Source organism: Lutra lutra, chromosome 1, assembly GCF_902655055.1.
Source record: "Lutra lutra chromosome 1, mLutLut1.2, whole genome shotgun sequence".
In the NCBI taxonomy this organism is placed as follows: Eukaryota; Metazoa; Chordata; class Mammalia; order Carnivora; family Mustelidae; genus Lutra; species Lutra lutra.
Genome location: NC_062278.1, coordinates 196,711,983 through 196,738,667, shown reverse-complemented (window position 1 = coordinate 196,738,667; position 26,685 = coordinate 196,711,983). Strand labels below are relative to the sequence as shown.

Here is a 26,685-nt window from a genome sequence, read left to right as displayed (position 1 = left end):
TCAGTCTGAGCCCCCCCCCCCCGCCCCCCAGCAGAAGAGAATGAACAGAATCTTCCACTTTGCGGGGAGGCAAATGCTGCCTCTCTTCCTGCCTCTCACGTGGGAGGCTCTGCGGGCAAGCCTGGTGCTAAACCCAGGGACCCGCGGTGAGCAAGCCCCTCAAAACTCGGGCTCACAGAGAACAGCCCCTCGCTCAGTGCAGGCCTGGCTCAGTGCAGGCCTGGCATGTTCAGTCGGGGCGGGCAGCTAAGCCGGGACCTGAGGGCTGAGAGGACCAGCAGGTCCAGCAGGCTGGGGCAGAGCTCTCGGGGGAGGGAAGCTCCGGGAGCCTGTGATGGGAAACAGGAACCGGGTCCAGCTGGGGAAGGGAGAGCACGAGGGGAAGCGGGAGCCGGTGGGGCAGCGGGAGCACGAGGGAGAGAGAGAGCACGTGGGAAGGGAGGCGGGGCCAGGGGCGGGGCAGGCCGCAGGAACCCCGTGGGACAGGTGCAGCGTGGCGTGGCGTTTTCCCGTGAGCTGTGGGGAGCCCCTGAAGGCTGTGAAGCAAGAAAGCTGTGCTCCTGTTCCCTCTACCGAAAGCTCAGGGTGGACTGGAGACTGTGCGCCCTCGGCCTCCGCTCGCTCGGCGCCGCCGGGTGCCCGCTCCCGCCGACGGCCTCGGGCGCTGCTTCAGCCCACGCAGGGGCCTTACCTGGCCGTCTGCAGGTAGAGTACAGTGTTGTCACCCTCGTAGGTGCAGGAGGCTGTCACTCTGGTGACCAGAGAGGGCAGTCCGCTCAGCTTCGAGTAGCCGTGGCCGCCGCAGGCTCGGCGGCACAGCTCGGAACCCTGGAGGCACAAGTCTGACGTCATGGCCTTGATGCCTGCGCTCAGGGCATGAAGCTGCAAGGACAGGGGATCTCGGTGAGTCAGGGGGCCCTCCAGGAACAACCATGCTTCCCACTCACCGAGCACCTGCTGTATGCCCATGACAACCCTGTGAAGTAAGAAAGATTTCCCTCGCAACTTTATGGAGGAGGCTGAGGCTCAGAGATGTTATGTGACTTGCCCAAGGTCCTACCATGAGGCAATGTAGCTGTAGGGGCAGTAAAAACAAAGGGAACCTGTCCACGCCAGCATCTCCAGGATCTCGGGAAGACGGGCCTTCCTGAAGTGGGCTCACCATCATCTAGGAGTTATGGATTTTGCTGGCAAGTGGAATTTTTGGAGAGCAGGCCTGGGACCGTGGAGGTCCACCATCAACCCCAGTGGTCTGGGTTGTAGGAGGGGCAGCCATGCAGCAGACCTGTTTGAGCTTTTGGTTCTTGAAAGCCCTTACCCATCTTTCAGGCTTCTAAGTCCTTGGGAGGAAGGTCATAACCCTTAATCTCTCTGTGCTTTACTTTCCCAATCTGTAAAATGGAACTACAAATGGGGCCAGTGGCACAACTGGAAGGATTAATGAACCAATGCTTATGAAGCCCATGGTCTGGTGGACAGAACCGCAGTGTATATCTAAGTCCATAATCCTTCATCTGAGACCCTTTGGGGCCAGATGGGTTTTGGAATTGCTATTTTTTGGATTTTAGAAAGCTAAGGCAGAGCACTGAAGGTAGATTATATATAATACCCAGAAAAGTCTGGGGCAGCCTTAGTGTTCATACTCATTAGTATTTTTGGCTGCAAAAGGTATACATATCCACTGAGATATATCAGATCAATTCAGGTCATACCATGCCACCAAATATGTTCTCAATGACGTGGTAATTTTTCAGAGCTTTTTAGGTTTTCAAATTCACACCAGGGATTGTGCTCCTGTGTTCTATGTTTTATGTGTGATTATTCCCTCTAGCATTTCTGAAGCTTTCTGGAGGCCAGATGTAGGTGGATTTATATGTTGGGGTACAGTTTGCCCTGGGTGCCCTGGGATATTGGGAGGCTGGGGGAGGGAGTAAAAGGAGTTCATGGGAATAAGAGTGGGGCTGCTTCCCAGTGGCAGGAACAATTTCAGCCATCTTCCCAGCTCCTGCCCCCCCCCCCCCAGCAGAGAGCAGGTACCTCTGGCAGGTGGCTAAAGTCTTTGTTCCGAATGGCATCGTAGGAGCTGTGCAAGAATTCCAAGAGGTTGCTCGCCAGGAAATGGAATGCATAGGCTGTGGCCAGCTGAGGGAGGAGTTTCTGCTGCTGCGTCTGGTAGTCCAGGATTTTTGCCTCTGGGTCGCTGAGGGGAGGAAAAGCAGAAGGTTTAGAAGATCACTGCAGCTCCCTCAACTTCTTATATCCCCAGAGCCATAAGAGGTGTAAAAACTGATAGTTTTTTATAACTCACTGCAGAACTTGACCTGAACTGACATGAGGTTAGTAATAATCTTAAAATGCCATCTAACATGAGTATCCACACATTTCTCTGTAGAAATATTGACAGGTTTGGGACGCCTGGGTGGCTCAGTTGGTTAAGCCGCTGCCTTCGGCTCAGGTCATGATCCCAGCGTCCTGGGATCGAGTCCCGCATCGGGCTCCTTGCTCGGAGGGAGCCTGCTTCTCCCTCTGCCTCTGCCTGCCATTCTGTCTGCCTGAGCTTGCTCTCTCTCCCTCTCTCTCTCTGACAAATAAATAAATAAAATCTTTTAAAAAAAAAAAAAAGAAATATTGACAGGTTTGCTTATGGGTTCTGCCCTTTATGGGGGACGTGTACAGAATTATAGCATATGCACCATATTATTTTGCCGAAATCTGGAAAGTTCTGAATTCCAGTGCATTTGGTCCCAAGGACTTCAAGTGAGGGCTTGCGGTCTTGTACACATCAAGTTTCATGATGTGAAACTTGATCTTTCACTGTCCAGGTGCAAGTATAGTATGTGCTGGGGGGTAGATCAAGTCTAATCAGTAACTCTGAGGATGTGAACTTGGGCCTGATGGAATCCCAAGGCAGGGACTACATCTGCCTTGTCCATTGCTCTGTCTGCAGTGCCTGAGACAGTGCCCAGCATGAAGGGGACCGGGATAACTCTTTGTGGATTAAAAGAAAGTGTGAATGTGAGAAGCCTCCATGGCTGTTGGGGAGAATCTTAGGTTAGCAGCTCCTCATTTGGACACTTAAAAAAAAAAAAGAGATTTTATTTATTTATCATGGGGAGGGAGGGGCAGAGGGAGAGAAAGAGAAAATCTCAAACAGTCTCCCCCCTGAGCCCAGGGCCCAACGCGGGGCTTAACCCTACAACCCTGAGATCATGATCTGAGCCGTGACCAAGATTCAGATGCTTAACCGACTGAGCCACCCAGGTTCCTCAGACACATACTTTTATAACTATCCTTGGGACACTTGTGGAACCCAGAAAACTGGGCTCTGGACAGGACTTCAGCAGCAGCACCTTTCCTCCCAGCACCCCTGTCCTCCAGAGAAGACTCCCTCAGCAAGGGGGAGTTCGATACCCAGGCCAGTCCCAGTATCTTGGGTTTGCCAGAGGAAAAGTACCCTGGGCTATGGGCCTGGCTTGCTTTTTTACATTTCACTCTCCACAGTGCCCTAAAGGAGTGCTCCTGTCATGCCCTATGTTGTAGATGAGGACACTGAGGGACAAAGAAGTGGCACGACTTGCCCCAGCTCCCACAGCTGGCAAGTGGCCCAGCTGTGTGTCCCCCAGGTCTGTCGGCCTCTGACCCTCAGTCCATTTTGCTTTAGTCTCCTGGATCCTCAAGCCCATGGCATGAAACAATACTGGGTCCTTAGACTGGAGGTTCTCCCGCTCTTCACATTCCAAGTAAGAAAACCAAGGCCCAGAGTGGGCAAAGGACTTGCCCAGGGTCACTTAGCTGAGTTGGGACAAGAAACTGCCAGGCTGAAGTCCATCCCTCAGCACCACGAGTTTAGTCAGCTGGACTGTGCCTGTCTTCCCACTCTGGTAACATATGCTCAGCTCCTCGCTGCCACATCTTGGCTGCATGTCCCCATTGGGGGTATATTTATTCTAAAAAATTATTTACTGTTTACCTAACATTCAAATTTAACCGGCTGTCCTGTATTTTCATTTGCTGGCAACCGCGTATGTTTACACAGGCCCGCATGAGCACGGGGGAACATAACACATGGTGAAAAAGAGTCCTGGCGTGCCTGGAGGGCTCAGTGGGAAGAGCCTGTGGAGCTTGATCTCAGGGTTGTGAGTTCAAGCCCCACACTGCGTTGAAGATTGCTTAAATAAATATTCAAATAACGACAGAGAGTACAGTCTGCTATTCAGTCCCATGGGGCAGAGGGGGTACCCACCGGACACAGCCACAGGCAACAGAATGGATCCAGATTTGGATGTGCTACACGTGGGTGCGGACAGCCACAGCTGGACAGAACCCACTTCAGCCACACATCGCCCGACGTGACAGCTGGCCTTTCCCAGACATGCTCACTCACACCCCAACAGAACTCAGGAGCCACAGTCCCCCGCCTTCTGGCAACCAGCTGACAACCCAGACACCGTCAGCCAGCCATAGCCGCGCCGAACCCGGACAGACAGATCTGAGTCAGATCTGATGGTACAGGATCACACAGAAACCCTGACCGTGATCTCTGGCGGTAGATCAGCCAGGGACAGAGAGAACCCGATGGAGACCCCGCAGGCAGGGCCAGACAGGCCGGGTCTGGCCAGAGGTTGTGCGTGTGTTGTGGGGGGTCACATGTATTCCCAGCACCCCACTCGGGCAGAGGGGCAGCATCAGGGGGCAGGTGCTGTGGGATGGAGAGCTAGCCCTGTCTGTCATGGTCAGCGTGTGGGTGCCCCTTGCCTGGGCTGGATGCTGGATTGGCGGCGGATGACGGAGTAGCGGATGGCGATGACACAGGCCTTCTGCAGCAGAGGGATGATCTCGCCCAGGAGCAGCTCTACCCGCACCACCACCATGGAAAAGTAGTTGGTCTGCAGTGTTCCCAGCTTGATGTAGGTGCCATCTGGCAAGACCTGGGGTACCAGAGACAGGTGCTGGGTCTGAGCCAAGGCCCCAAGTCTGTCCTACACCCATGACCGTGGACTTCCGTCTCCTCCAGGCACACAGTCCTCAGACTGCTCACCGGGAGCAGGTGGCTGACCACCAGCTAGGTGCGCTGGTTGTGAAACACACCTGTGCTTTCTGCTGATCTGTCCCTGCCTCAAGTGCCTGGGTTCATGGCTCCTCTCCTGGGACACCCAGGACCTCCCCCCAAATCCACAGCTAAAGGGAATGCCCGGCAACATGGGGACCTCCAGAACTTCCTCCAGCACTTGGCTTGTGTCTGGTCAGTGACTGGTTGTCCAGGCCTTACTGTAGGTAGATAAGCCGGTCACCCTCAGCCCTTCCCTCGTCTTCCGTCGCTTTGCCACCCTGCCCTATGGCTGCTCTACCACCACATGGAGCTCTGAGCATTGATCCATGAGAACTCTGAGGCTCAGAGAGGTCAAGTGACTTGCCCAAGATCACACAGCTCCTAAACTGGGGCTTTACCCAGATCTGTGGGATGCCAGAGCCCTTCTAGAGTGGGGTGGGGTGCCCCAAACTCTGCTCTTTGGAGGAAGACCCAGAGCCAGCAGCATTCTGTAGGAGGCCACTGTCCCCTCTTCAGGCAGTGTAGGCATGCGAGACTCCCACCTCTGCAAAGCGACTCAGCATGTTCTCTCTAGGGATCCGCACGTGGTCCAGTCGCAGGAAGCCATGGTCTGTGTGGTCATAGTCCATCTTGGGCCCGATGTCTCCAACAGTGACTCCTAGAAGGAGATGGAGATGGGAACGCCTGTCAGCCAAGTGCTTTCTGTGTGCCGGGTACGCCCCCATTCCTTCCACCTCCCCTGAGCCTCACAGCAGCCTGTCACATGGGGTTATTACACCTGTTTTGCAGGTGACCAAGCTGAGGTCAGACAGGTGCTGAGTGTTGCTCAAGTTCACCCAGCTGGTTAGCACCAGGTCTGTCCAGGGACCCATACCTGCCCAAGGGGGATATGCCCCAGCTTCTCCCATGAGCTCTGGGGCCTTGGGATAGGGAGACCTGGTGGGGTCTCTCCATGGCAGTGGTCCTGGGAGCCATATGGGCTTACCTGGCAGTGGGGTGTGGTCCTGGAGGCTTCGGATGGGCACAATGAAGGCGTGCATGCCCTGCCGTGCTCCTGAGCAGATCAGCTGGGCCTGGACCAAAGTGTGGGTGGCTGACCGTCCCACTGAAGGCAGAGAGAGGAGAGGCCCAGCATGACCTCTGGTGTAGGAGACTAACTCTCCCTATCAGGAGCCTGGGTGTGGGCCCTGTCTGTAACGGGCCAGGGGGACCAATGTGGTGGCCTGGGGAAGGGCAGGGCACCATGGGAAGCCGGGATGGGCTTTGTTTGATCAGCCTCAAATGCTGAGGTCAGGGGAGGGTGCATGAGGAGCCTGAAGGGTACAGGGCCTTCCCCGGGGGGTCACACAGGGCAGGGAGGGCCAGGCAGAGGACAAGGTAGCATCTGGGGCAACAAAGCAATGCTTTTTCAGGATACCCCTTGACTCATATGGCCTTGACCTATCCTTGGAAATGGCTGGAACGGTCTTGAGAGCTTTAATACGAGCGTCTGGCTCTAGAACGCACTGGCTTGGTGGACTTTATGGATACTCATTTGGTGGCTGGAGGAGCAGGGGGTCCTGTCTAAATGTCACGTGTGTGGAGCAACCTCCCTACAATACACAGGCACGGGGCAGGGAGGCTGCAGGAGGTTGCTGGAGATCCTGAGGGGTGCGGAGCCCTCCACACCCTCCAGATGCTCCCCACTTCCAAAGCCAAAGTTCACAAAGGTTATGGATTTTAATGCAAATAGCCTAAACGAAACGATCTGGGGAATCTCAGCTTCTTTAAAAATTTGGTTCTTCTGGGGCGCCTGGGTGGCTCAGTGTGTTAAACCTCTGCCTTCGGCTCAGGTCATGATCTCAGAGTCCTGGGATCAAGCCCCACATCGGGCTCTCTGCTCAGCAGGGAGCCTGCTTCCCCCTCTCTCTCTCTGCCTGCCTCTCTGCCTACTTGTGATCTCTCAAATAAATAAATAAAATCTTAAAAAAAAAAAATTTTGGTTCTTCTGAAGTCTTCTGGCTGAAGTGTGTGCCCTTGAGTCATTTTCTTTGGAATCAGGGAGATAGGATCTTTATGCCAGAGCTGCTGGGGTATGTCTGTTAGGATCCATGGTGAGAAAACCAGTCCTGGATCACAGGGAAAGGTGTGTATCGCTACCCCCACCCCCCATCCCAGGGGCCCTCAGAGTCATTGATCCCAGAGAGGGAGACCTGCTCCCAAAGAACCAAACAAATCTAGCAGTGTTTTGCAAAAGGCACTGCGAGATGAGCAAGATTTTTGTTTTTTTCTGTCCTCAAAAACCTATAAATGAATCACTGTATCCTCCACCTAGTAATAATGAATACAGATAATTACCATTTATCTAAATCCAGGTGGTGCTGGGCCCTGTGCTAGTGCTTTCCGGTTCTCGCAGGGCGGGGATGATGAATCCCATTTCCCAGATAAGGAAACTGAGGCTCAGAGAGGCGAGGGAGGCCCCTCAAGGTCACTGGCCTGGACAGGGGCAGCACTGGGATTTCAAGCCTGCTTGATTGCCAAGGTTGGTTTCTTTTTCCTGCTGTCCTTTTTTTTTTTTTTTTTTTAGATTTTTTTTTTTTTTTTAAAGATTTTATTTATCTGACAGAGAGAGATCACAAGTGGGCAGACAGGCAAGCAGAGAGAGAGAGAGGAGGAAGCAGGCTCCCTGCAGAGCAGAGAGCCCTATGTGGGACTCGATCCCAGGACCCTGAGACCATGACCTGAGCCGAAGGCAGAGGCTTAACCACTGAGCCACCCAGGCGCCCCTTTTTTCTGCACTTCTGACGGTGGTCATCTATTCCTTCCCTTTCCTCTCTCTTTGCTCTCTCCTGTCTGTCCCTATTTCTTTGACTTCTCTCTCAAGCTTTCTCCCTCTCTGCTTATCTCTGGCCTGTTTCTTTCTGCTTAGTCGTACTCTTGGGATTCCTTTTTCTCCCCCATGGAAGCATTCACCAAATGGGTTCTGAAGTGCCACAGATGGGCCCTCACAGGTGTGTGTCACATCCAGGGGAGAGGGCCTTGTTGGGATCCCCTCTGGAGCAATGACAGAGCCTGGGGGAAGCATGGTGCGGTCGCCACCTGGTGGCCACAGGGGGCAGTGTGGTGCTGGCAGCCAGACGGTGGCTGAGCCTTTCTGGCAGGGGCGATCTGTGAACTGGGTGATGTCTTGGCAAGCTTAATCACTAACTTGGGAGGTGAGAGTGCCTGGGACTGGGCCGTGTGTCTGTGTGGGGGCAGGGTGCCTATGGGAGAGGCCCTGGCCCTCATCCCCAACAGGTCGGGTGGGTTTCCTCAGCTACTTCAAAGTTGGGGTCTCTCAGGCACTCACGGATGAAATTCTTCCCATCACCCCTGTTGCCAGGGTGAGACCCTGAAGTTCAAGTACATGAATTGATTCATTCAAGTTCACCAGCCTAGAATAGGGAATCCGTCTGCGGTCTGGTGGACCTCAGAGCCATGCTACTCTACTGTCCAACTTTGTTCTCCTTGGGGACAGATAGAGCTGGGGGTACGGATGGATACTCACAGTCCCCAGGCCACCATTTGGTGGCTGTCAACGTGGGGCTGTGCACCACAAACTCCTGGGTGGCTGCATCATAGGTGGCTTCAGTCTCCAGGCCCCGAAGATTCGTCCCTGGGAATCAAGGAGGAGAGTCTGTGAGTCAGGGTTCAGGATAGTATTCCCACCTGGGGGGCAGCGTCCTGGTGGGCCCAGAACTGCCAGGACCAGCCTCATCTGGAGTCGGGGAGCTCCCAGCTGTACTCACAGGCATTTCTTGTCTTTCACCCGTGGGCTGAGTGGGGGAGACGTGTCCAGCCCGTGACAAGGGACGCCTGCTGACATTTCCAGAAGGAACGACTTGCCTCACACACGCTAGCTCGCGTGGTGTGTTTCTATAAACCAGGAAAGGGAACCCCCTCCTTCCAGACCCTTGACTGCCACCTGCTGGAATGTTTCCATAGGAAATACACAATCTCTGACTACTCAGCTGTGAGTGGGCTTTCTGGAACCGTGCATGCAGAAACGCAGGCTCACCGTGTCCCAGTTCTGTCTGGGCATATGATGCAATGATCCGGAACTCATTGCAGAGCAGGGTCCATTTGGCAATCTGCTCCTCAGAGCCCAGGCTCTGGAGGGATTTCAGGAACACGGTGTGTAGGCCTAATGCCAGTTCTCCAGAAAGGGCTCTGTGGGGGAAAGGACACGGTGCTGGAGTAGCCCACCGGAGACAGGGACCCTGGTACTGTCAGCCTGGCGGGGTGCAGGAGGGAAGGGGCACTTGTCATCCTAGCCTCCCAACAGCCATGGCCTTTAAAGGTGGGGAAAACTGCTAATGGTGCTAAGGTTTTCCAGGTGAACCCAGGTGACCTCCTCTCTGGTGGGGCTGCCCTGGGAGTGAGTACCTGTAAGCGTAATATAATTCAGGACTGTTTTCTGACCAGCCGAGGCGCTTTGCTATTATCTGGAGGTGAAATTTCTTCTGGACGGCGGCCACATAACGTTCATTCTGGGTCATGAAATAATTATCCTTCACGCTAAACTCTGGGTCACTGTGGATGATGCTCTCTTCCAGAGACAGAGAACAGAGGGCTTAGAGATCAGGGTGAGGTTCCTGGCACCTTCAGATCTTTCCACCCTCTTGCCTTGTGGACGTGGAAAGGAAGTCAGACATTGTCATTTTACTGATGTAATGACTGAGCACCAGAGGTGGGAAGGTGACTTGCTCGAGGTTACAAAGCTAGGCAGTGGCAGATTAAGGACCAGCATCCCGGTCTTCTGCTGCCTAAGACTCTTCTATCCTTCAGTTGGGTTCAGGGAATATGGACTTGTTAGAGAGGTCCTTCCAGGCCAAAGGAATGACTCTCTAACAGTGGATTTTTGAGAGCAAAATTTGTCATTCGAAGGTGGGACAGCTAGTGGAGGACTCTTCTTCCAAGAAAGGCATATGGGCACAAACCAGGGGCTCCACTCCCCAGCTCCCTCTTACCAACTTTCCTCCGGAGTGCAGTGTTCTGGGCACCTCCATCCAGGATGTTGGTGAGTTGTTCCACGCTGAAGGACTGTATGAACCTCTCACTCGCTATGTCAGGGTGCACTTGCCTGCTCCAGGTATCCCCCAGGGACACTCGATGCACTGGGCTGTCCATCCTAGCCTGGAGCTGCCTGGTGCCTCAGGAGAGATACTTCTGGCCTAGTGCTCCGAGCCCCGGGGGTACTAAGGACCTCTCTGCAGGAGGAGGAAGTGCCCAGAGCTGAACATCAGCCAGGGGCCCCTCCGCATAGGAAAGCAACTGCCCTGAAATATGCCAGTGCCCCGCACCCCCACCCCTTTCCCGGGGCGCCCTCGGCTGGCCAGGCATGCAGTAATCGCTCTGTAAATGGTAGAGCAGGACCCTTTGTCGAGATCTGGACAGGATCCAGTCACAGGGCCGGAGCTCCATCCACTGCAACCTGTACTGCATGGGTTACCTGGGGGAATTCTCGCACAGTAGTTCAAGTCACTCATGCACAGATATTTGGTGTGGCCTCTAGCTGTGTGGCCTCTAGCTGCACAGCTTGAGGCAGCCAGGAGTTGGACAGGGTCTGACCACAGAGCCAGGGGGCCTTGCTGGAGGGACCTGCGGTCCCATTCACCTGGTCCCCTGAGTCCTGGGCTCTCTCAGTCCATTTCTGTGAGCCTTGAGGGGTACCGCAGAGCTGGGGGGAGGAAGCTTGCTTCGGGCCTGGGCAGGGTTCCCCCCGGGACCCCTGTGTGTCCCCCGCAGTCAGGATGGATCTGCGTCCTTCGGCAAACCCCCTGACACTCAGAAGCCCCTGTTCCCCCACAGCAAGGCAACCATCAGGTAGGCTCCAGTCTGCTTCTTGAGTATCTCAAATGCATTTATTCCATCCCCCTGTCTGTCCCCCACCCCGCCCCCACCATCTCTCACCTAACCGCTGCCTCTCCCTTGTCAGTTCTCCAGGCCGCCAGGTGGAGCTCTTCAGCTGCAGTCACATTGTGTCTCCCCGCCACCCCCCACTTGGAATTTGCCCCTTGGTGCGCACTGTTTTTCGGGAGAGAGTCTATGCTCCCAGGCTTCCACCACCTCCCCCGCAACCTGCCCCTAGCCCTGGATCAGCTACTCCAGCACCCGGGGAACTCCCCTCCTGCTCCTGCTCCCTTTTGCCTCTGGCGCTTTCCCCCATTGTTCCTAGTCAGACCCAACCTCCAGGGACCTCTCCTCCAGGGAGCCTTCCCGGCTGTAGCACCCTGCCCTGCCCCCCCACCCCAGGAACTGAGTGCCCCTTTGCTGCCCCACTGGGTGCTGTTAGAGTAGGCAATAGGAACGTTGCCTTTTTTGCTCGAATGTTCCCCTCCCGAGTGCCTGGGTGGTCGGCCCTTCCTTGGATCCCACGCCTAGCTGTCCAGAGGCACGTGGTCTGTCTTTCCCGCAGGCATCCAACGCAGCCCTATAGACACACTACTGCTACTAGCCTGTTTTACAGGGAGGTCAGGATGGGAAGGAAGGACACTCTGTGAGGTCATGCAGCCACAAGCGGCAAGTCCGGTTTGTATGCAGGCTTCCAAACCGATACCCCCGAGGGGGTGGCAGGGCCATGGGGGTGCTGACAAGAGGTCTGTCACGTTCAAGGAGCCCCTCTCATCTGCCCCCTGGATCCCCGCAAGGCCGCTGAGCTGGCCTCCTGTCTTCCTGCTCCACTCCCCTACTGTTGCTGCCACCTTGCCATGCCTGGACACCGCAGGCCTCCCCTGCACCCCACCTCTGCCAAGTTGTATCCTCTGCCTCGAACTCTTCTTCTGGAACCCTCTTTCCCCAGGTGTCCTCCTGGCTCCCACATTACCTCCTTCAAGTCTTTGCTCAATGTCACCTCCTCAGTGAGGCCCACCTGACTGCCCTCTTTAAAATCCCAAGCCCCCCCTCCCCTGGAGTTCCCCTGGCAGGGGCCTTTGTCAAATTAAACTAACACTTAGTCAGAGCCTGGTCCATGGGCAGGGTCTCTAAATAGGGGTTGAAATGAAATCAAAGAAAGCCAAGCTCAGAGTCATTAGGAGCGCAGAGAGGGTCATGACTGAGGTGGTCCAGCCCTCAGGAGCCTCCCACTCCCTCCCCTGTCCCCCGACCCAGCTCACCTGTCTCACCTGTGTCTGCCTTTAGGCCTGACCTCTGGAGCCGCACGCCTAGGTTTCTAGTGGGTGGCCCAGCCCCTTTCTCCTCCTCTGGAATGGGCTGGAACATGCAAAACCAGAAGGCAGTGCCTGGCGGCCTCTCAGCTCTCAGGGTTCCCAGGCTGAGCTCCCTGCTTTCCTCTCCTGCACTGGCTCCCTCAGGTGGTGTGACCCGTTCTGCCTTCTGCCACCACCCGCTTCTGCGGGGTGGTGGGGTGGTGGGGGCACAGCTCTGGGAGTGTCAACTGCTGACCCTCGCCGGGCTCTTCCTCTGTCCACCTGCACTCCAGAGCGGTCCCCGGAACATGCGTACCTGGTTCCCTGTGCGTCAGCAGACACCACAGCCCCCACCTGGAGTCCAGAGGCCCGGGCTCAGACCCTGCAGATGTGACTGGGAGATGTCACTTGACCTCTCTGAACTTCCCTTCCCTTGTCTGTAAATCGCAGGCTATAAAGGAAATCTCTTGGCAAACTGTGAAGCTCCTAGTTGTAACTTGAAATTATGTTACTTATCTCAAGTTGTAACTTGAGATTATGACTGGTTTCTTGGTGCCCTATGACAGAGTTTCTTAATTCCCCCAAGTGACGTTTAATGGTGGAATTTCAGATTCTGGACAGTCTGCTGTTGAGGTTCTTGTGAGCGGGTGTGTGAGGGTTTAGGTTGTAGGGACTTGTTGGTTTGCTTTGTTATCCAACCCTGTGTTTGCGTGCCCAGCACGATCTAAGCACTGGGGTCCAGTGGGAAGCAAAAGCCAAAGGAAATCCTCTAGGAGTCCTCTGACCTTGAAGCATCCAGGCTGGGCTTGGGGGGCTTCTGGGGAGGGAGTCTCCGCCGGAGGAATGAGCAGGAAAACCTGGACGGCATATTCACAATCACTTCTAATGAAATTCTAGCTTTTGGAACTTTGAAGTTTCTCTGCCCCCGCTGTTCCCAGGCCTCCCTGGCCCTACCTGTCCAACTGCTTTTTACCTTTTCATCTCACCACACTGGGGAAGTCGGCGCAGTCTAGGTTGGAAGCTGCAGCACCTGCTTTCTTAGCTCCAAGTTTTGGCCCCTGGTGGTATAATACAAAACACGGGTATTTGGTCTTTGTCCCCAGTTCCTGGCACAGACCCCCTAAAAACCTTTGCAAGCTCCTGAGTGATAAGACCATATCCTTTTTTTTTTTTTTTAAAGATTTTATTTATTTATTTGACAGAGATCACAAGTAGGCAGAGAGAGAGAGAGAGAGAGAGGAAGGGAAGCAGGCTCCCTGCTGAGCAGAGAGCCGGATGTGGGGCTCCATCCCAGGACCCTGAGACCAAGACCTGAGCGGAAGGCAGAGGCTTAACCCACTGAGCCGCCCAGGCGCCCCAAGACCATATTCTTTATTATCAGTCGCGGGGAGCGGGGGGCCTTAGATAGCTTCAGGATGGGGCCTGCTTGCTTGAAAGACCAAGCCTTGATGAGAGAGGTTGGAATTCTCTGTTCTCCCAATACATCCTCCCCACCCAGCCTCCAGGGAGGGGAGAGGGGGCTGCATTTTGAGTTAATCACCAGGGGCCAGGGATTTAATCAATGATACCTATGTAGTGAAACCTTGGGAAAAGTCCCTCAACAGCAGGGTTTGGGGAGAGCTGGTGAACATGGAGGTGTTGGGAGGGTGGCTTGGAAATTTCCATGTTGCTTCCAGCCCCTCCCTCCTCAACACCCTGTCCTCCACGTGCCTTCCCATTGGCTGCCCCCAAGTTGTGTCCTTTATAATCACCCGATAAACTAAGTAAAGTGAGTTCTGTGTGTCATTCCAGCAAATTATTGAATCCAGGATGGGGGGGGGGCTGTGGGAACCCCTGAATTTATAGCCAGTACTCTGGAGGTACAGGTGGCCCTTGGGATGGGCAGCTGTGGTCTGAGGTGGGGGCAGTCTTGTGGGACTGATCCTTGACCCTGTGGGATCTACACAAACCCCAAGAGTTGGTGTCAGAATTGAACTGAATTGTTGAACATCCAGTTGGTGTTGGGAAATTGGTTGTTTGTGTGGAAAAACCACGCCCTTGGTACACCCACTACCGTGTGGATATTTTTTCTTTAACTCTTGGTTTTTGTGTAGATCACCAATGAAAGCAAGGACTCTCTCGCTCTTGGTCACCGATACAGTTCTGTTCCCAGACCAGGGTCTGGCCCAGGGTAGGTGCTCAACAAATATTTGGCAGATGAGTGAATAAATATGGTTGACAGTGAAGGACTTTGGAGCTTTGACACTGTTTTCAAAGGTGGGAGGGGGTGGGTTTGTGTGTCTACTCTATTTGCACACATTTGTGTATCTCGACACGAGACCCATACGTTCAGTCTCAAAGCTGGGGATTCCTTTGGTACTACCTGTACCAAAAAGCTGTGTACCCAGCTGGGTTTCCAAAGTGATCCTGGTTTTTCTGCATCCTTTCCCGATCTTTCCTGATGGCTTCTTGTCCTATTCCCCGTCAGGAACTCGGGTTGTTAATATCCAAGGGGCTTAAAAGGCTCCCCTCAGGTGGTCCTTCTATGAAAGGTTTGATCTGCAAGGTGAATGATTTTTCTCTTCCCGTATGTTTCTGTGCTAAAATTTGGCTTGCCTTGGGGCACCCGGGGTGGCTCAGTTAGTTAAATGTCAGCCTTCGGCTCAGGTCATGACCGATGGAGTCCCGCATCCCACTCCCTGCTTGGCGGGGGAGTCTGCTTCTCCCTCTGCCCCTCACCTTGCTGGTGCTCTCACTGTCGCTGTCTCTCTCTAAGATAAATAAATAAATAAAATCTTAAAATTAAATAAAATTTGGTGTGGCTTACGCTTAGCGTTAGTATCCGAATGCTTCTGACCACCGTTCTGGAGTGAATGTTTTGGAGCACCTGTGGTGGATTGGGCCCGGCTCGGGGTGGGACCTGGAGTGGAACTAGGTCTCTGTGAGTGGGTGGGATGTTTACAGGATCCCTCCCCTCCGCTGCATAACAACCCCGGGGAAGTCACATGCCTCTCTTCAGTTTGTAGAAGGTGCAGAACTGGGATTTTTAACCTGGTGTTCTGGCTCTTTCCCCATGTATTTCCCCATGCGCCTGTTTTGAGAGGACTTCTGAGGTCTCTGGGCAGGTGCCCTCTTCCCTCAGGCTGTGGCCTCCTCATCTGTGATGACAGGTTTCTGCTCACTAAAAGGCCTCACACTGCCCCATGGTCTCTCCCCCTAGTAGCGCCACACCTTAAAAATCTTTAAAAATGAAAAAAAAAAACTAAGTATTTAAGTAATCTTGGCACCCAGTGTGGGGCTTGAATTCATGACCCCAAGATCAAGAGTCACACGCTCTTCAGATGGAGCCTGCCAGGCGCCCGTCAGACATTTTATGTTTGTTAATGCCGTCCTCTCAGCTACTTGTGAGGCTGGCACTATTGGAATCCTCAGCGAACAGATGAAAAGCTCAGAGATGTTAAATAATTTATCGAGGGGTGCCTGGGTGGCTCAGTGGGTTAAGCCTCTGCCTTCGGCTCAGGTCATAGTCTCAGGGTCAGGGGATGGAGCCCCACATCGGGCTCTCTGCTCGGCGGAGCAGAGAGCCTGCTCTCTCTGCCTGCCTCTCTGCCTAGTTGTGATCTCTTTCTGTCAAATAAGTAAACAAAATATTTAATAAAAAAATAAATAAAAATAAATAATTTGTCAAAGGCCACCCACCTGGCGAGTGGCAGAGCTGGACCGCCCCCCACCCCAGTCTAAAGTCTGACTTTGTAGCCTGGGCTCCTCACAGTCATGCTGGGTCACCTGTCAGGGTGTCCTTAAAAGGGAGAGAGAGAGAGAGAGAAGGAATGTCCATCCCTTGAAGTGAGCCAGGCCCCGGGATCAGGCATTTTGTGTCCAGTCTCTCACGTGGTAAGACCTACCAGGCATACAGTAGATGCTCAATGCATGTTTCTTTCCTTCCTGCTCCTTCCCTGAACATCTTGGGCCGAGGCCAGGCTTTCGAACCTTGGTATCCCACTGGCCACGGTGTTGTCTTAAAGTGGTGAGTGGAATGGGTGTGGATTCTTGTCCCTGGGGCACCTGCAGTCGGGGAAAAAGGAAGGAGGAAGGCCGCAGGTCCTCAGCGCGCTTGCAGGATGTTTGCGGTGACAGATGGGAAAACTCGAATGTGGGTGCTTTGCAAAAACAGTCCTGCGGCCTCCACCAGCAGACGCTGTCAGGACAAATGTGCTGGCCCATTCAGGCAGACGTGGGTTCATGGGTTCCCAGTTTGCTGCCTCCACCTGCTGATGGCGTGCCTTTGGGGGGTGGCTTGGCCTCTCTAAACTTTGGACTCTTCCCCTGTAAAGTGGAGGCATGCCAGTCCTGGGGGGTATTCAAGGAGAGAATTCACAGGAAATATAAACAGCCCAGTCCCTGCCACAGACACCAAATATTCTATAAGTATAAGTAGCATTATCTGTGTTGCAGATGTGGACAATGTGGTCCCGCAAGTTTCCCAGGTCTGTGACAAGTAGTGATTGTCAGAGCTGGGGCTTGAATACAGGTCTGGGCACAGGGTTAACCATCTTTATGGGGCAAAAGCCTAAAGTCAGCCTTGCCATGGGGAATGCGCCTCTTAGGTCAGGTTCCCCAAAGGGTCAGCTTCAGCTCCCTGGTCCCCTGCGAAGCCTGTCCCTTGGAGGGGAAGCCCCAGCTCACTTTGGTCTTGCTGGGCAGCCCAGGGGAGTTGTCGGGGTCCTTCCCTGGGAAATCCTGCTCATCTCTCCAGGAGTCCTTTCTGAGAAGGGTCCTCCCTAGGTGAGCACCTGCTTTTCATCAACTGAGGTAGTCTTTGGATGGCTCAGATGAGGGCAAGTGGCCCTGGGGAGTATGGGGACAAAAGGGCCAAAGGGCGTTTGTGAGGCAGGGCCTGGTAGGAGCAGGGTGGCTGGGGGTCGATGGGTCTGGGGGTGGGGAGCACTGAAACACCAGAGTGTTTACGTTACTGCTCAGCAGAAGGTCCAGTCCTGCAAGGCGGGCAGGAATCCCACTTCGACGGTAGATGCTAACCTGTTGTTTGGCTCCAGAGACTGGTTGGCTTTGGGGGGAGCAGAACCCCAGAACTCACATCAGTGTATGTTGACCTGAGTCTGTTTTTATGGGTAGAGGCCAGATCCCTCAAGTTCAGACACAGAGAAGGTTAAAACAGCTCGACGAATCTCATGGCCAAAGGTCAGAATGGCACAGGGCCCTCCTCCGTGCCCTTCCTAGGATCAAGGCCTAGCTGTAGTGGAGAAGATGTGCACTTTGCAGACAGACGGCTCTGTGGGAATCTTGTCTTTCCCCAGGGATGGTTTTGTGACTTCCGGCAGGTCTTTTAATTTACCTAAACGTTGATTAGTCTGCAGAATAGTGAGACTGACATCGCGTTGTCATGGGTGGTGACATTGCTGGCCTTCTGTAAATGCAGTGACCATAACTGACACCCAGTCACAGCTTTTGGAACACCTGGGTTGGTACTGGCAAATGAAAGCCGAATCAGCCAGAGTCCCTGCCCTCCGGGAGCTTGGAAGTCGTATAATCCCTAGCGAGGTAAGGCTGCCCAACAAAGCTCCTGGGTTCTGAGGGCTCCCCTGGGGTACATATGCAGAATCAGGGATGGGGGGCCCCTTCACCTCCTGAGGTCTGTCTCCCAGGTTGTGTATTTGGGCCCATCAGCCATCGAAGAGGGTTCACCCCAAACCCAGACTGGGGCTTGTGGTCTGGAAGGTGTAGGGGGAGATGGGTGCTTAGTGAGAATGGGCTTGCTGCCCTTGGTTCTCCTGTAGGGCAGAGTCTGATGTCAGGGCTCCTTTCCTTCTCCAGGGTCCCCAGGACTCGGCGATGACTCAACCTCTGCCTTCGGGAATGTTCTAACTCTCTGGATGGCCACAGAATGGCGCGCAGCAGCCACACAGCTCCAGTGTTGGTCTTGTAGGTGGTCGGGCCCAGGTGTACTGACAACAGCCCAAGCAGCCAGAGGAAAGCTTCTGGACCAAAATGACATCTCTGGGCCCAGGTGGGATTGTGGAGGGAGGGGGCAGGTAGGTGATGGCGGTGCTGCCTCGGGAGAAGCGCCTTCTCACTTACTTGTCATTCAACAAACAGGAATTGAGCACCTGTTGCATGGCTGGAGCCCCAAGCCTATTTGGCTTTTCTCAAAGCCGGCAGTGGGACAGGACTGGATTCCTGCTCCCGGGGCCCAGTCTGCCCAGTTGGCTGGAGACTGGCACAGGCCAGGTCACCTGCTGGCGGGGAAGGAGGACGGAGGACAGCCATTTGGGATTCAGCAGGAAATGAGACAGACAAACATCTCTGCCCTCATGGAGGGGACATTTTCGCTAGGGGAGACACACAAGGTAAACAAGGAAGATGTGTAGTTTGGTGGCGGCAAATGGTGAGGAGGAAAAATAAGACGGGGAAGGAAGGATAGGAAGTGTGTACGAGATGCTGAGAGTCAGACGGGTCGGCCACGGAGGGCCTCCTTTAGACAGAGCATAGAAAAAAGTCCTGAAGATTGTGGGGGAGAGGACTGTATGTCTCTCTGAGGGAAGAAAGTGAAAAGGCACCTCGTGGGATGTGGGGCATGAGGAGACTGGGCCGGCAGCCGGGGGAGGGAGGAGGGCAGAAGGCAGGAGGCCAGAAGTGAAGAGGGAGCTGGACAGGCAGGGCACTCCTGGTGGCAGGAAGGCCGTCATGGGGGGTGGCGGGGTAAGGGAGGGCTCTGGGCAGAGGAGCGCCAAGACCTGTCTTCCATGTTCCCAGGCTCATTTTGGCTGCTCTCTCGAGAATAGGCCATAGGGGGCAGGGCAGAAGCAGGGAGACCAGCGAGGAGGAGGCCACGGCAATGATCTCATCGTTTTGTTTCCCACTGTGCCCCCAGCACACAGCGTGCTTCCTGGCACTGAGCAGGCCCTCAGCAAATCTGTACTAAATGCTGTGTGAATTAAGGGTGCCCAGATACCAGACTGGTGTGTGGGCTGTGTGGAGAAGAGATGGAGAAACAGATCTCAGGCATTGCCGCTGGCGATCCGAATCCAACTAGTTTCTTTAAAAAAAAAAAAAATTTTTAAGATTTATGTATTTATTTGAGAGAGAGCATACGTGTGTGTGTGTGTGTGTGTGTGTGTGTGTGTGTGTGTGTGTGTAAGGGGTCTGGGAGGGGCGGAGGGAGAGAGAGAGAATCTTTGAGTGTGGAGCCCAGCATGGGGCTTGATCCCACAACCCTGAGATGATAACCTGAGCTGAAATCACAAGTCAGATAATACGTAACTGACTAAGCCACCCAGTGCCCCTCCACTTGTTTTTCTTTTAACTTTTTTTAAAAGATTTTATTTATTTATTTTTTTGATAGAGAGAGATCACAAGTAGGTGGAGAGGTAGGCAGAGAGCGGGGGGGGGGGGGGGGGGGGAAGCAGGCTCCCTGCTGAGCAGAGAGTCCAATGTGGGGCTCTATCCCAGGCCCCTGAGATCATGACCTGAGCTGAAGGCAGAGGTTTTAACCCACTGAGCCACCCAGGCGCCCCGCTCCTCCACTTGGTTTCTTTTCTTTTTTTTTTTTTTTTAAAGATTTTATTTATTTATTTGACAGACAGAGATCACAGGTAGGCAGAGAGGCAGGCAGAGAGAGGAAGGGAAGCAGGCTCCCTGCTGAGCAGAGAGCCTGATGTGGGGCTCGATCCCAGGACCCTGGGATCATGACCTGAGCTGAAGGCAGAGGCTTTAACCCTCTGAGCCACCCAGGCGCCCCCTCCTCCACTTGGTTTCTAATGGGAAAGAGGAATCTGGATTTTCAGTACAGTCTGGTGGTTATTCTAGGCATCAGGGCTGGCCTTCTGTGTCAGGAATACTCTGGCTGCAAGTAACAGAGACTGACCAACAGCGGCTTAAACAAAGAGGGTTTTCTTTTTTATTTGTAAGAATTCTGGAGGAGGATGGCTGCTGGCATTGGCTTGGTCAAATGATGACAGGGTCAGTGCTCTGAGATTCTCTTGGCTTTTCCTCATGGTGGCAAAATGCCTGTTGTGGCTCCAGGCATCACATCTTCCATCAAGGCAGGAAGAATGGAGGGCCAGGGAGGTGTTACCCATGTCTGCCTCTTTTAGCAGAAAAGCATAAACTCTCCCAAAAGCCCCTGTAGAGTTCCTCTTAAATTTCACTGGCCATACCTGTTCATATGTCCCCCCCAAGCTGCAAAGGAATCTGGAACAGTGGGAGTTGGGATTTATAACCTCCACAGTGGGAGGCAGCTAGAGAGAAGGGGCGTGGATGTGGGTGGCTGCCGAGGCCCCACGGGACAATGTGGAGTTTCATCTCCGTGGCTTGCCGCTTCCACGGAGCACCTCTGGGGAGCACTGAGTGGAATCCCAGCCATCCTCTCCGAGGGGCTTGCTCCATCCCAGATGCTCCATCCTGCTTCTTGTCATATGTCTGAGCAACACACAGACCTCAGGGGAAGATGTCTTTGGTGAAATGGTGGTCTTTATTTGGGGATTGTGCTTTACACTTGCTCTCAAGAGGCAGACATGAAAATACCATGATCACGTTCTAAGACAGAGTCACGAGTCTTTTAGAGCCTGGCTTGCGCACACGCACACGCACACACACACACACCTGCAAGAAGCATGTCTATTTACACTGCTGGGCACCCCACCCAGGAAAAGGGCACCGTCTTGGTCATCCTCAAACCACTCAGTTAAGGGTTGAGACCAGGACGACCCCTTTCCTGCTGAACGTCCCACGTTTGGTCCGAGAATAAAATAGCGTTCCAGCAGCAGCTTTTTCTGGCCGTTTTTGGCGGGGAGAGGCGGTGGAAGGAAATGCTTTTCTAGCTCTGCCCTATCACCTTAAATGAAGGGGTTGCAAGGCCAGAGGGCCGGGATTTTATCCCTCACGGGGCAGGGAAGAAACTGGCCTGATTTCTTCTCTAAATCTTTAACAGTGGGCTAGAAGCAGAAGGTTGACACACGTGGTCTCGCGCCGGGAGGGTTTTGAGGAAGAATGAGTGACGTCACTGGAGCTCAGGTGGTGGAAACCAAGCAGTGGAGTCGGTGCAGGAACTGGACATGGGGACTCAAAGGAGCCTACGAACCACCGTTCGTATTTCCAGAAACCCACGGAAATCACTGTATATTTGTTCTCCATAGACTTCGGGAAAATAAATTTTTTTTTTTTTTTTTTTTTTTGCTAGAATTGCATCATAACGGTGGGGTAAGGAAATGCAGATTGGCAATGATAGACCTCTCCAGTGACAATGGCAATTATGAAACGGACATAATTTGCTGGGCAAATGTTTTCCCAGGTCTGGGGACCCTGGAATGGGGTGGATATTCGAGAGCCCTTGGGGCTGCAGAGGCAGGGTGGGGAACCCCCTAGGGCAGAGGTGGCTTCAGGGAAGGCGTTTCCAGTATTTACGGTCCCTGGCTGCTTACAGGGTGGTGGTGAGAGCCCCGCCCAGGAGCTCGTTGGAAACGCAGACTCTCAGCCCCCAGCCCAGATCTCCTGAATCACAAGCTGCCCCAGTGATTTATAGGCACAAGCAAGTTTGAGAAGCACTGTTCTAAACTTTGGGGAGCAGGAAGGCCGCAGCCCTGGTTAGGTGTGGTTACAAGGCCCAGACAGGGAGGCCCAGGAGAGGAGAAAGCAAGCGCCTGGGTGTAGGGGAAGCTGGCAAACTCTGAGAAGCTTTCCTTGTCAGTACCCTTGCAACCTGGCGGCTGTGAGCGCCGAGGCCGCCTTCCGAGCTGCCCTGCCCTTCCTCCCCAAGCACAGCTGCACTTGAACCATATTCCCCTCAGCTGGCTTTCAGGGCAGGTGTTCTGAGATGCTCTACTTCAACGCCCCCCACATGACCGCAGGGGAAACCACAGTCAGGGAAGCTTTCAGCTTTCGGAGAGCAGGGAGCTGGGCTGTCCAGAGAAGCAGGGCCCCGTGGGGCCTGGGCAAGATGGAGGGCTGGTCAGGCCAAGGAGGGGCCTCTCTCTCCTTCCCAGTTCTGCCAGGAGAATCTCAGCAGAGCTTCCGGGAGAGGTGCCTTGGGAAAGTTTTCTCAGCAGCAGCTTCCTTTTGGAGCAGAAGCGGTGAGTGTTCGGAAGGAAAAGCCAGGGAGCTTAGGGGCCCCGGCTTTTTTAGGGGTGGGAAGGAGGGCCCAGGCCCTCTGGGGCATTTTCACAAGAGCAAGCGTGAACATCATTGCAGATGGCCCCAGGCTGGGGGCCCGGGGCTACCGGGCTGCAGGCGGGTGGGCCGGGGCTGGAGTTTCAACAGCCCCCTCTACAGAGCTCTCTCTTCGCTGGTGAGCGTCGCGATTCTCCGCAGGTTCTCCCTGACTTTCATAAACTCGGGGGCACGGTCCTCTTCCTTTTCTGGTGGTTTTTCCAGCTAAAGGAGAGACAAAGTAGAGGTGTAAAGTGGGGGGCGGGGGTGGGGGCTGGCTAGGGGGAGCTCCTCTTCCCCAAACCACAGTGTTTGGACCACAGATCCTCTCTGGGGGAAACAGAACGGGGCTTGCCTCGGCTGGGGCCTCAGGTTCCTCATCTCTAGAATGGGAACGCCATCTGGCTTGTAGGGCCATAGCGAGAATGAAATCAGGATCAGCATGTGATAGGTTGGGCCGATGAGGGAACTGAGGTTCAGAGAGGGGAGGCCACCAGCTCAAAGTCACACAGCCGAGTGAGTGGCAGCATGAGGACTTAGGCTGGTGGTGGAGTGCAGGGTTGAAGCCTCATTTGGCATCATCTTGTCCCTCTTGTCAGCTGTGGCCAAGTGCAGCAACACCCCCCCCACCCCACCCCAGGCCGGGAGATAGTCCTGGGAGGGGCTGGGGCCAGGGCTGGGCGCTCTCATCCACCTGGTTCAGCCTCTGCTGCCGTCTCAGCAGCTCCTGCTCAAAGGGGCACTGCAGCCGCTTGGCCTCCAGCTCTTCCTTCTTCTTCTTGATGAGCTGGTTCCGCCTGCGGTGCTCCAGGACCCGCTGCAGCTCTGGCTTGCTGTCCACGCCCAGGCCCCTGGGTGGGGGGGAGCCATCAGGAGTGCCCAGTGTCCCCCCGCCCAGTCTCAGGGCTGCACCCCATAGTGACACCAACCTATACCATTGTGTCCTACACCCCCCACCCCCGCCGTGGGCAGCTCCAGGAGGGGGTCTCATTCCTGTCCCCTTATAGGGAGCCAGGAAATGAGGCTGCTAGGACTGAAGACACCAGTCCAAGTCACAGCTGCGAAGGGGCCGAGCGAGGATTTGTACCCAGGCTGTCTGACGGCAGAGACCAGGTGGTATGTCATTTCTGGTTATGTGCCAGGGTCAGTTTCTAGAGGTGGGTTTGCTGGGTCAGGCTCTTTGAAAAGATTTTGGACACATATTTCCATCTGTCCCTTAAAAAGGTTCTCCAGTTTATACTCTGTCGTCAGTGTACAAGAGCATCTATTTCTCCCCACCGTCACTGTTCAGTCTTTTTGTATTTGAGCATCTGCTAGGCAAGGAATAAGACTGGTTTTCATGTGTGTTTCGCTAATTCTTAGTTACATGGGAACAACAGCCTTCGAGATGTGCACCCATCATTTGCATTTCTCCTTTTGCGAACTAACTATACCTCTCTTTGTTCATTTTTCCCCATATGGATTTATAAGTGATAGGTATACATTTTTATGTGTGTTTTATATTGCAAGCGTTTCCCTGATTTGTCTTTAGGCTTTTGTTTGTTCTATGGTGGTGGTGTTTTTTGACGTGAAAAGGGATGACTCTAAAACACATTCGGAGAAAATACACATGATATACTAAGCAAGACAAAAAAGAACCCACGGAAGATAGAAAATGACACCTGCTGGAAGGTTTTGAACAGAGCAGAAAATAGAATGAGAATCCTAGCTCGTGCCAATTCCAGAATGTGCCAGTAGAGGGAGCTGCAGAGGCGCCGCCGCCTTCCTCCTGGAGCTAGCCAGCTGGGAGGTATTTCCCAGGCCGCCTCCACATTCCCTCCGTTACTGAATCCCAGCCCTGCCACCGCAACCCTGTCTCTTTCATTGCATCCCTGGCCTCGCTGCTTCCCTTATGCCTCTCCCTCCTACCACCCCCTCGTGATTTTGACATCCCTGCTTTCCAGGTCAGCACATCTCTGGCCTACCTCAAAGTCAATGCTGTCAACAACCTGAGCTACTTGTGTTTCCTGTCTCTTAGCACATGCTCTTCCATTTGCTGGGAGCATACTTGCTTTCCACCAGCTGATGCCCACCTCCTAGTCTGGCTGACTCCAGCCCACCCTTCAGGCTTCAGCTGAGGCATCCTCTCCTCCAGGAGGTCTCCTTGGACCACTCCCAGGTGTGTCCTCTGAGCTCCTCGGCCCATTTAGGGCCTCCTCCAGGCCTGTGATTATGCATACATCCCCACTGTGAGGGCAGGAACTGGGTCCCCTTCCTTCTTGTACCTCAGGTCTGGATACTATGCCTGGCACATAGTAGGTGCTCAGTAAATGTATGTGGAGGACAGGCATGAATAGGTAGCTGGGAGGGAGAGCAGGGCTCTTGGGGACCACTGGGAACTAAAACTTCACAGTTTCTGTGGGTGACTACGTGTGGTACCCTCAGCTGTCCTCAGCCTCTGGGAGAGCCAGCATGACCATCAGCCCTGCCTTCCACAAGGGGTGCCTCTGCGAGGCCCAGCAGGCCTCAGGAGATGCTTGCCAGGAGGAAGCAACTGAGCTCTGTTCCCACCTTCTGTGGTTCATGAGCAGCTCTCGGTGCAGCTCCTGGTGGCTCCGGGAGGCCTTCACGGGGTTCAGCAGCTTCTTGGGCTTGATGAGCTCTGGGTTCCATTCTCTGTGTTCGGGCCGTGCCATCAGGCCTCCGATGTCTGCCCGCTCCCTCTGGATCTCCGAGTACATCGAGGCTGTAGAGACAGGTAGGGGTGGGTGTTGGTCAGAGTGGGGTCCACAGTCTCACCCACCCCTGTGGGGCACAGCTGAAGCCTCTCGATGTTAGATGGACTTTTGGCCATCTGTCGCTGGGAAGCCCTGGGCTGAGTGTCTGACCTTCTGATCTCCTCATTTGTGAGATGGAAATAATTGAACCTGTGCCCATGGTTGTTGTAAGGATTGGAGATCTGTTTGTAAAGTGCGGTGTGGGGCTGAAATGATACTGGGGTGGACACATGCATATGTTTTTGGCCTGATTTTGTAGAAAATAATATCCTACAAAAAGAATTATGTTTCAGAAAAAGAAAAAGAAAAGATACTTAAAAAGAGCAAGTTTGCGTTTGTTAAGTGTGGATGGACGTAGTGATCAAAAGGAGACTTCACCCCCTATTGTCCTGTTTCCCTCTTCTTCATTCCAAATTCTCTGTGGAAGCATCCAGCTTTTCAGTTTCTCCAGATCAAAGAGGAGAGTAGGAAATCCCGGAATGGCTATGTGTCTAATTACAAAGTGATGGCTGTCATCTTTAATGCAGATGGCTGGCTTCTTGATGGCCTCACTTCCACCACAGAAGCTCGAAATTTGTCAATTTACTTAAGTAGAAATTCAGGCAAAAGGGCTCCCTCCTATAAGTTGGCTTTGTATCCTTGTAGTGCCCCAAAGCAAACTTCTGTGTGTGTGTGTGTGTGTGTGAGAGAGAGAGAGAGAGAGATGACAGAGACCAACAGAGAAAGGAAGACTTCTTCAGAAAAAGTCTCCAGGGGGATGACACAGCCTGGCCATCAGCTTCTTTTAGTAATTCAAGTGAAAATTGAGGCACTGGTTCTCCCTTCATGAATCCTGCCTTTCTGAGGTTGAGCTTCTGCTCTAAGCCGAGCACTGGCGTAAACAGGAGTTCTCCAAGTAAACTAGCTAGGCATGGTGGTGTGTGCAAACACCTGGGTGTAGGTAATAGCTCAGTGGGGCTGGAAAATGCAGAAGAAGGGGGGTGGAAGGGTGTAAATGGCAAGGTGGCATGTCAGGGAATGTTGGCATCAAAGAGGAGATTATGTTTTGCAAATGGTGGCCCACTGGATACATGTTTGGCATTTCTTTTATTACCCATTGCAGGGTGCTGTTTGGAGAATTAAGTGAGATCACATTTGTAAAGGTGCTGTGTAAACTGGAAAGAGTGTTAATTATTACAAGATATTTTGGAAGTAGCCAGATGAAGTGTCAGAGCTTAAAACATATCTGCTAATTTTTTTCTTGAATTCACATTCTCAGAACTGTCTCTAAAATGAAAATTCTAATTAATCGCCTTTCTTCACTTTCTTCATAAGGCTGTTTGCTTTCAGGTTCTATCCTTCCCAGCTCTTTGGTTTTTAAAGATTGTGGTAGTATTTGATAGCTAAAAATGGGCAGTTGACAAAACAGCTCCTTCATCTTTTAAAAATGTGGGCGTTTACCTTTATTTTTTTTCCTAAGTAAACGCTACACCTAATGTAGGGCTTGAGCTCATGACCTCCAGATTGATAGTCGCATGCTCTACCGACTGAGCCAGACAGGCACCCCTAGAATGTGGATATTTTCTTAGTCTGT

At 53.5% G+C, this 26,685-nt stretch overlaps 2 protein-coding genes across 7 annotated transcripts in view; both read right to left on the bottom strand.

Annotated features, from left to right (window-relative positions):
* ACOX2 (acyl-CoA oxidase 2) overlaps positions 1-12,432 on the bottom strand; it is a 32,099-nt gene extending 19,667 nt beyond the window's left edge. Inside the window, exons 1-10 of one of the 5 annotated variants that reach the window (XM_047690787.1) lie at positions 12,184-12,432; positions 10,039-10,274; positions 9,431-9,617; positions 9,087-9,298; positions 8,577-8,684; positions 6,036-6,155; positions 5,593-5,708; positions 4,756-4,928; positions 2,038-2,200; positions 692-882 (exon numbers count right to left, since the gene is read on the bottom strand). In XM_047690787.1, coding sequence (XP_047546743.1) covers positions 692-882; positions 2,038-2,200; positions 4,756-4,928; positions 5,593-5,708; positions 6,036-6,155; positions 8,577-8,684; positions 9,087-9,298; positions 9,431-9,617; positions 10,039-10,198 — 1,430 coding nt within the window. In that variant the 5' untranslated portion in view covers positions 10,199-10,274; positions 12,184-12,432. The other 4 variants (XM_047690793.1, XM_047690802.1, XM_047690813.1 and 1 more) reach the window with 4 other exon arrangements.
* Positions 12,433-20,087: 7,655 nt separating this feature from the next.
* Positions 20,088-26,685, bottom strand: part of FAM107A (family with sequence similarity 107 member A) — a 52,671-nt gene continuing 46,073 nt past the window's right edge. For both annotated transcript variants that reach the window (XM_047690764.1, XM_047690772.1), the window contains 3 exons: positions 24,907-25,081; positions 23,051-23,207; positions 20,088-22,581 (listed from right to left, as the gene is read on the bottom strand). In XM_047690764.1, the coding sequence (XP_047546720.1) occupies positions 22,474-22,581; positions 23,051-23,207; positions 24,907-25,081 (440 nt within the window). In that variant the 3' untranslated portion in view covers positions 20,088-22,473. The remainder of the gene's footprint in view (positions 22,582-23,050; positions 23,208-24,906; positions 25,082-26,685) is intronic.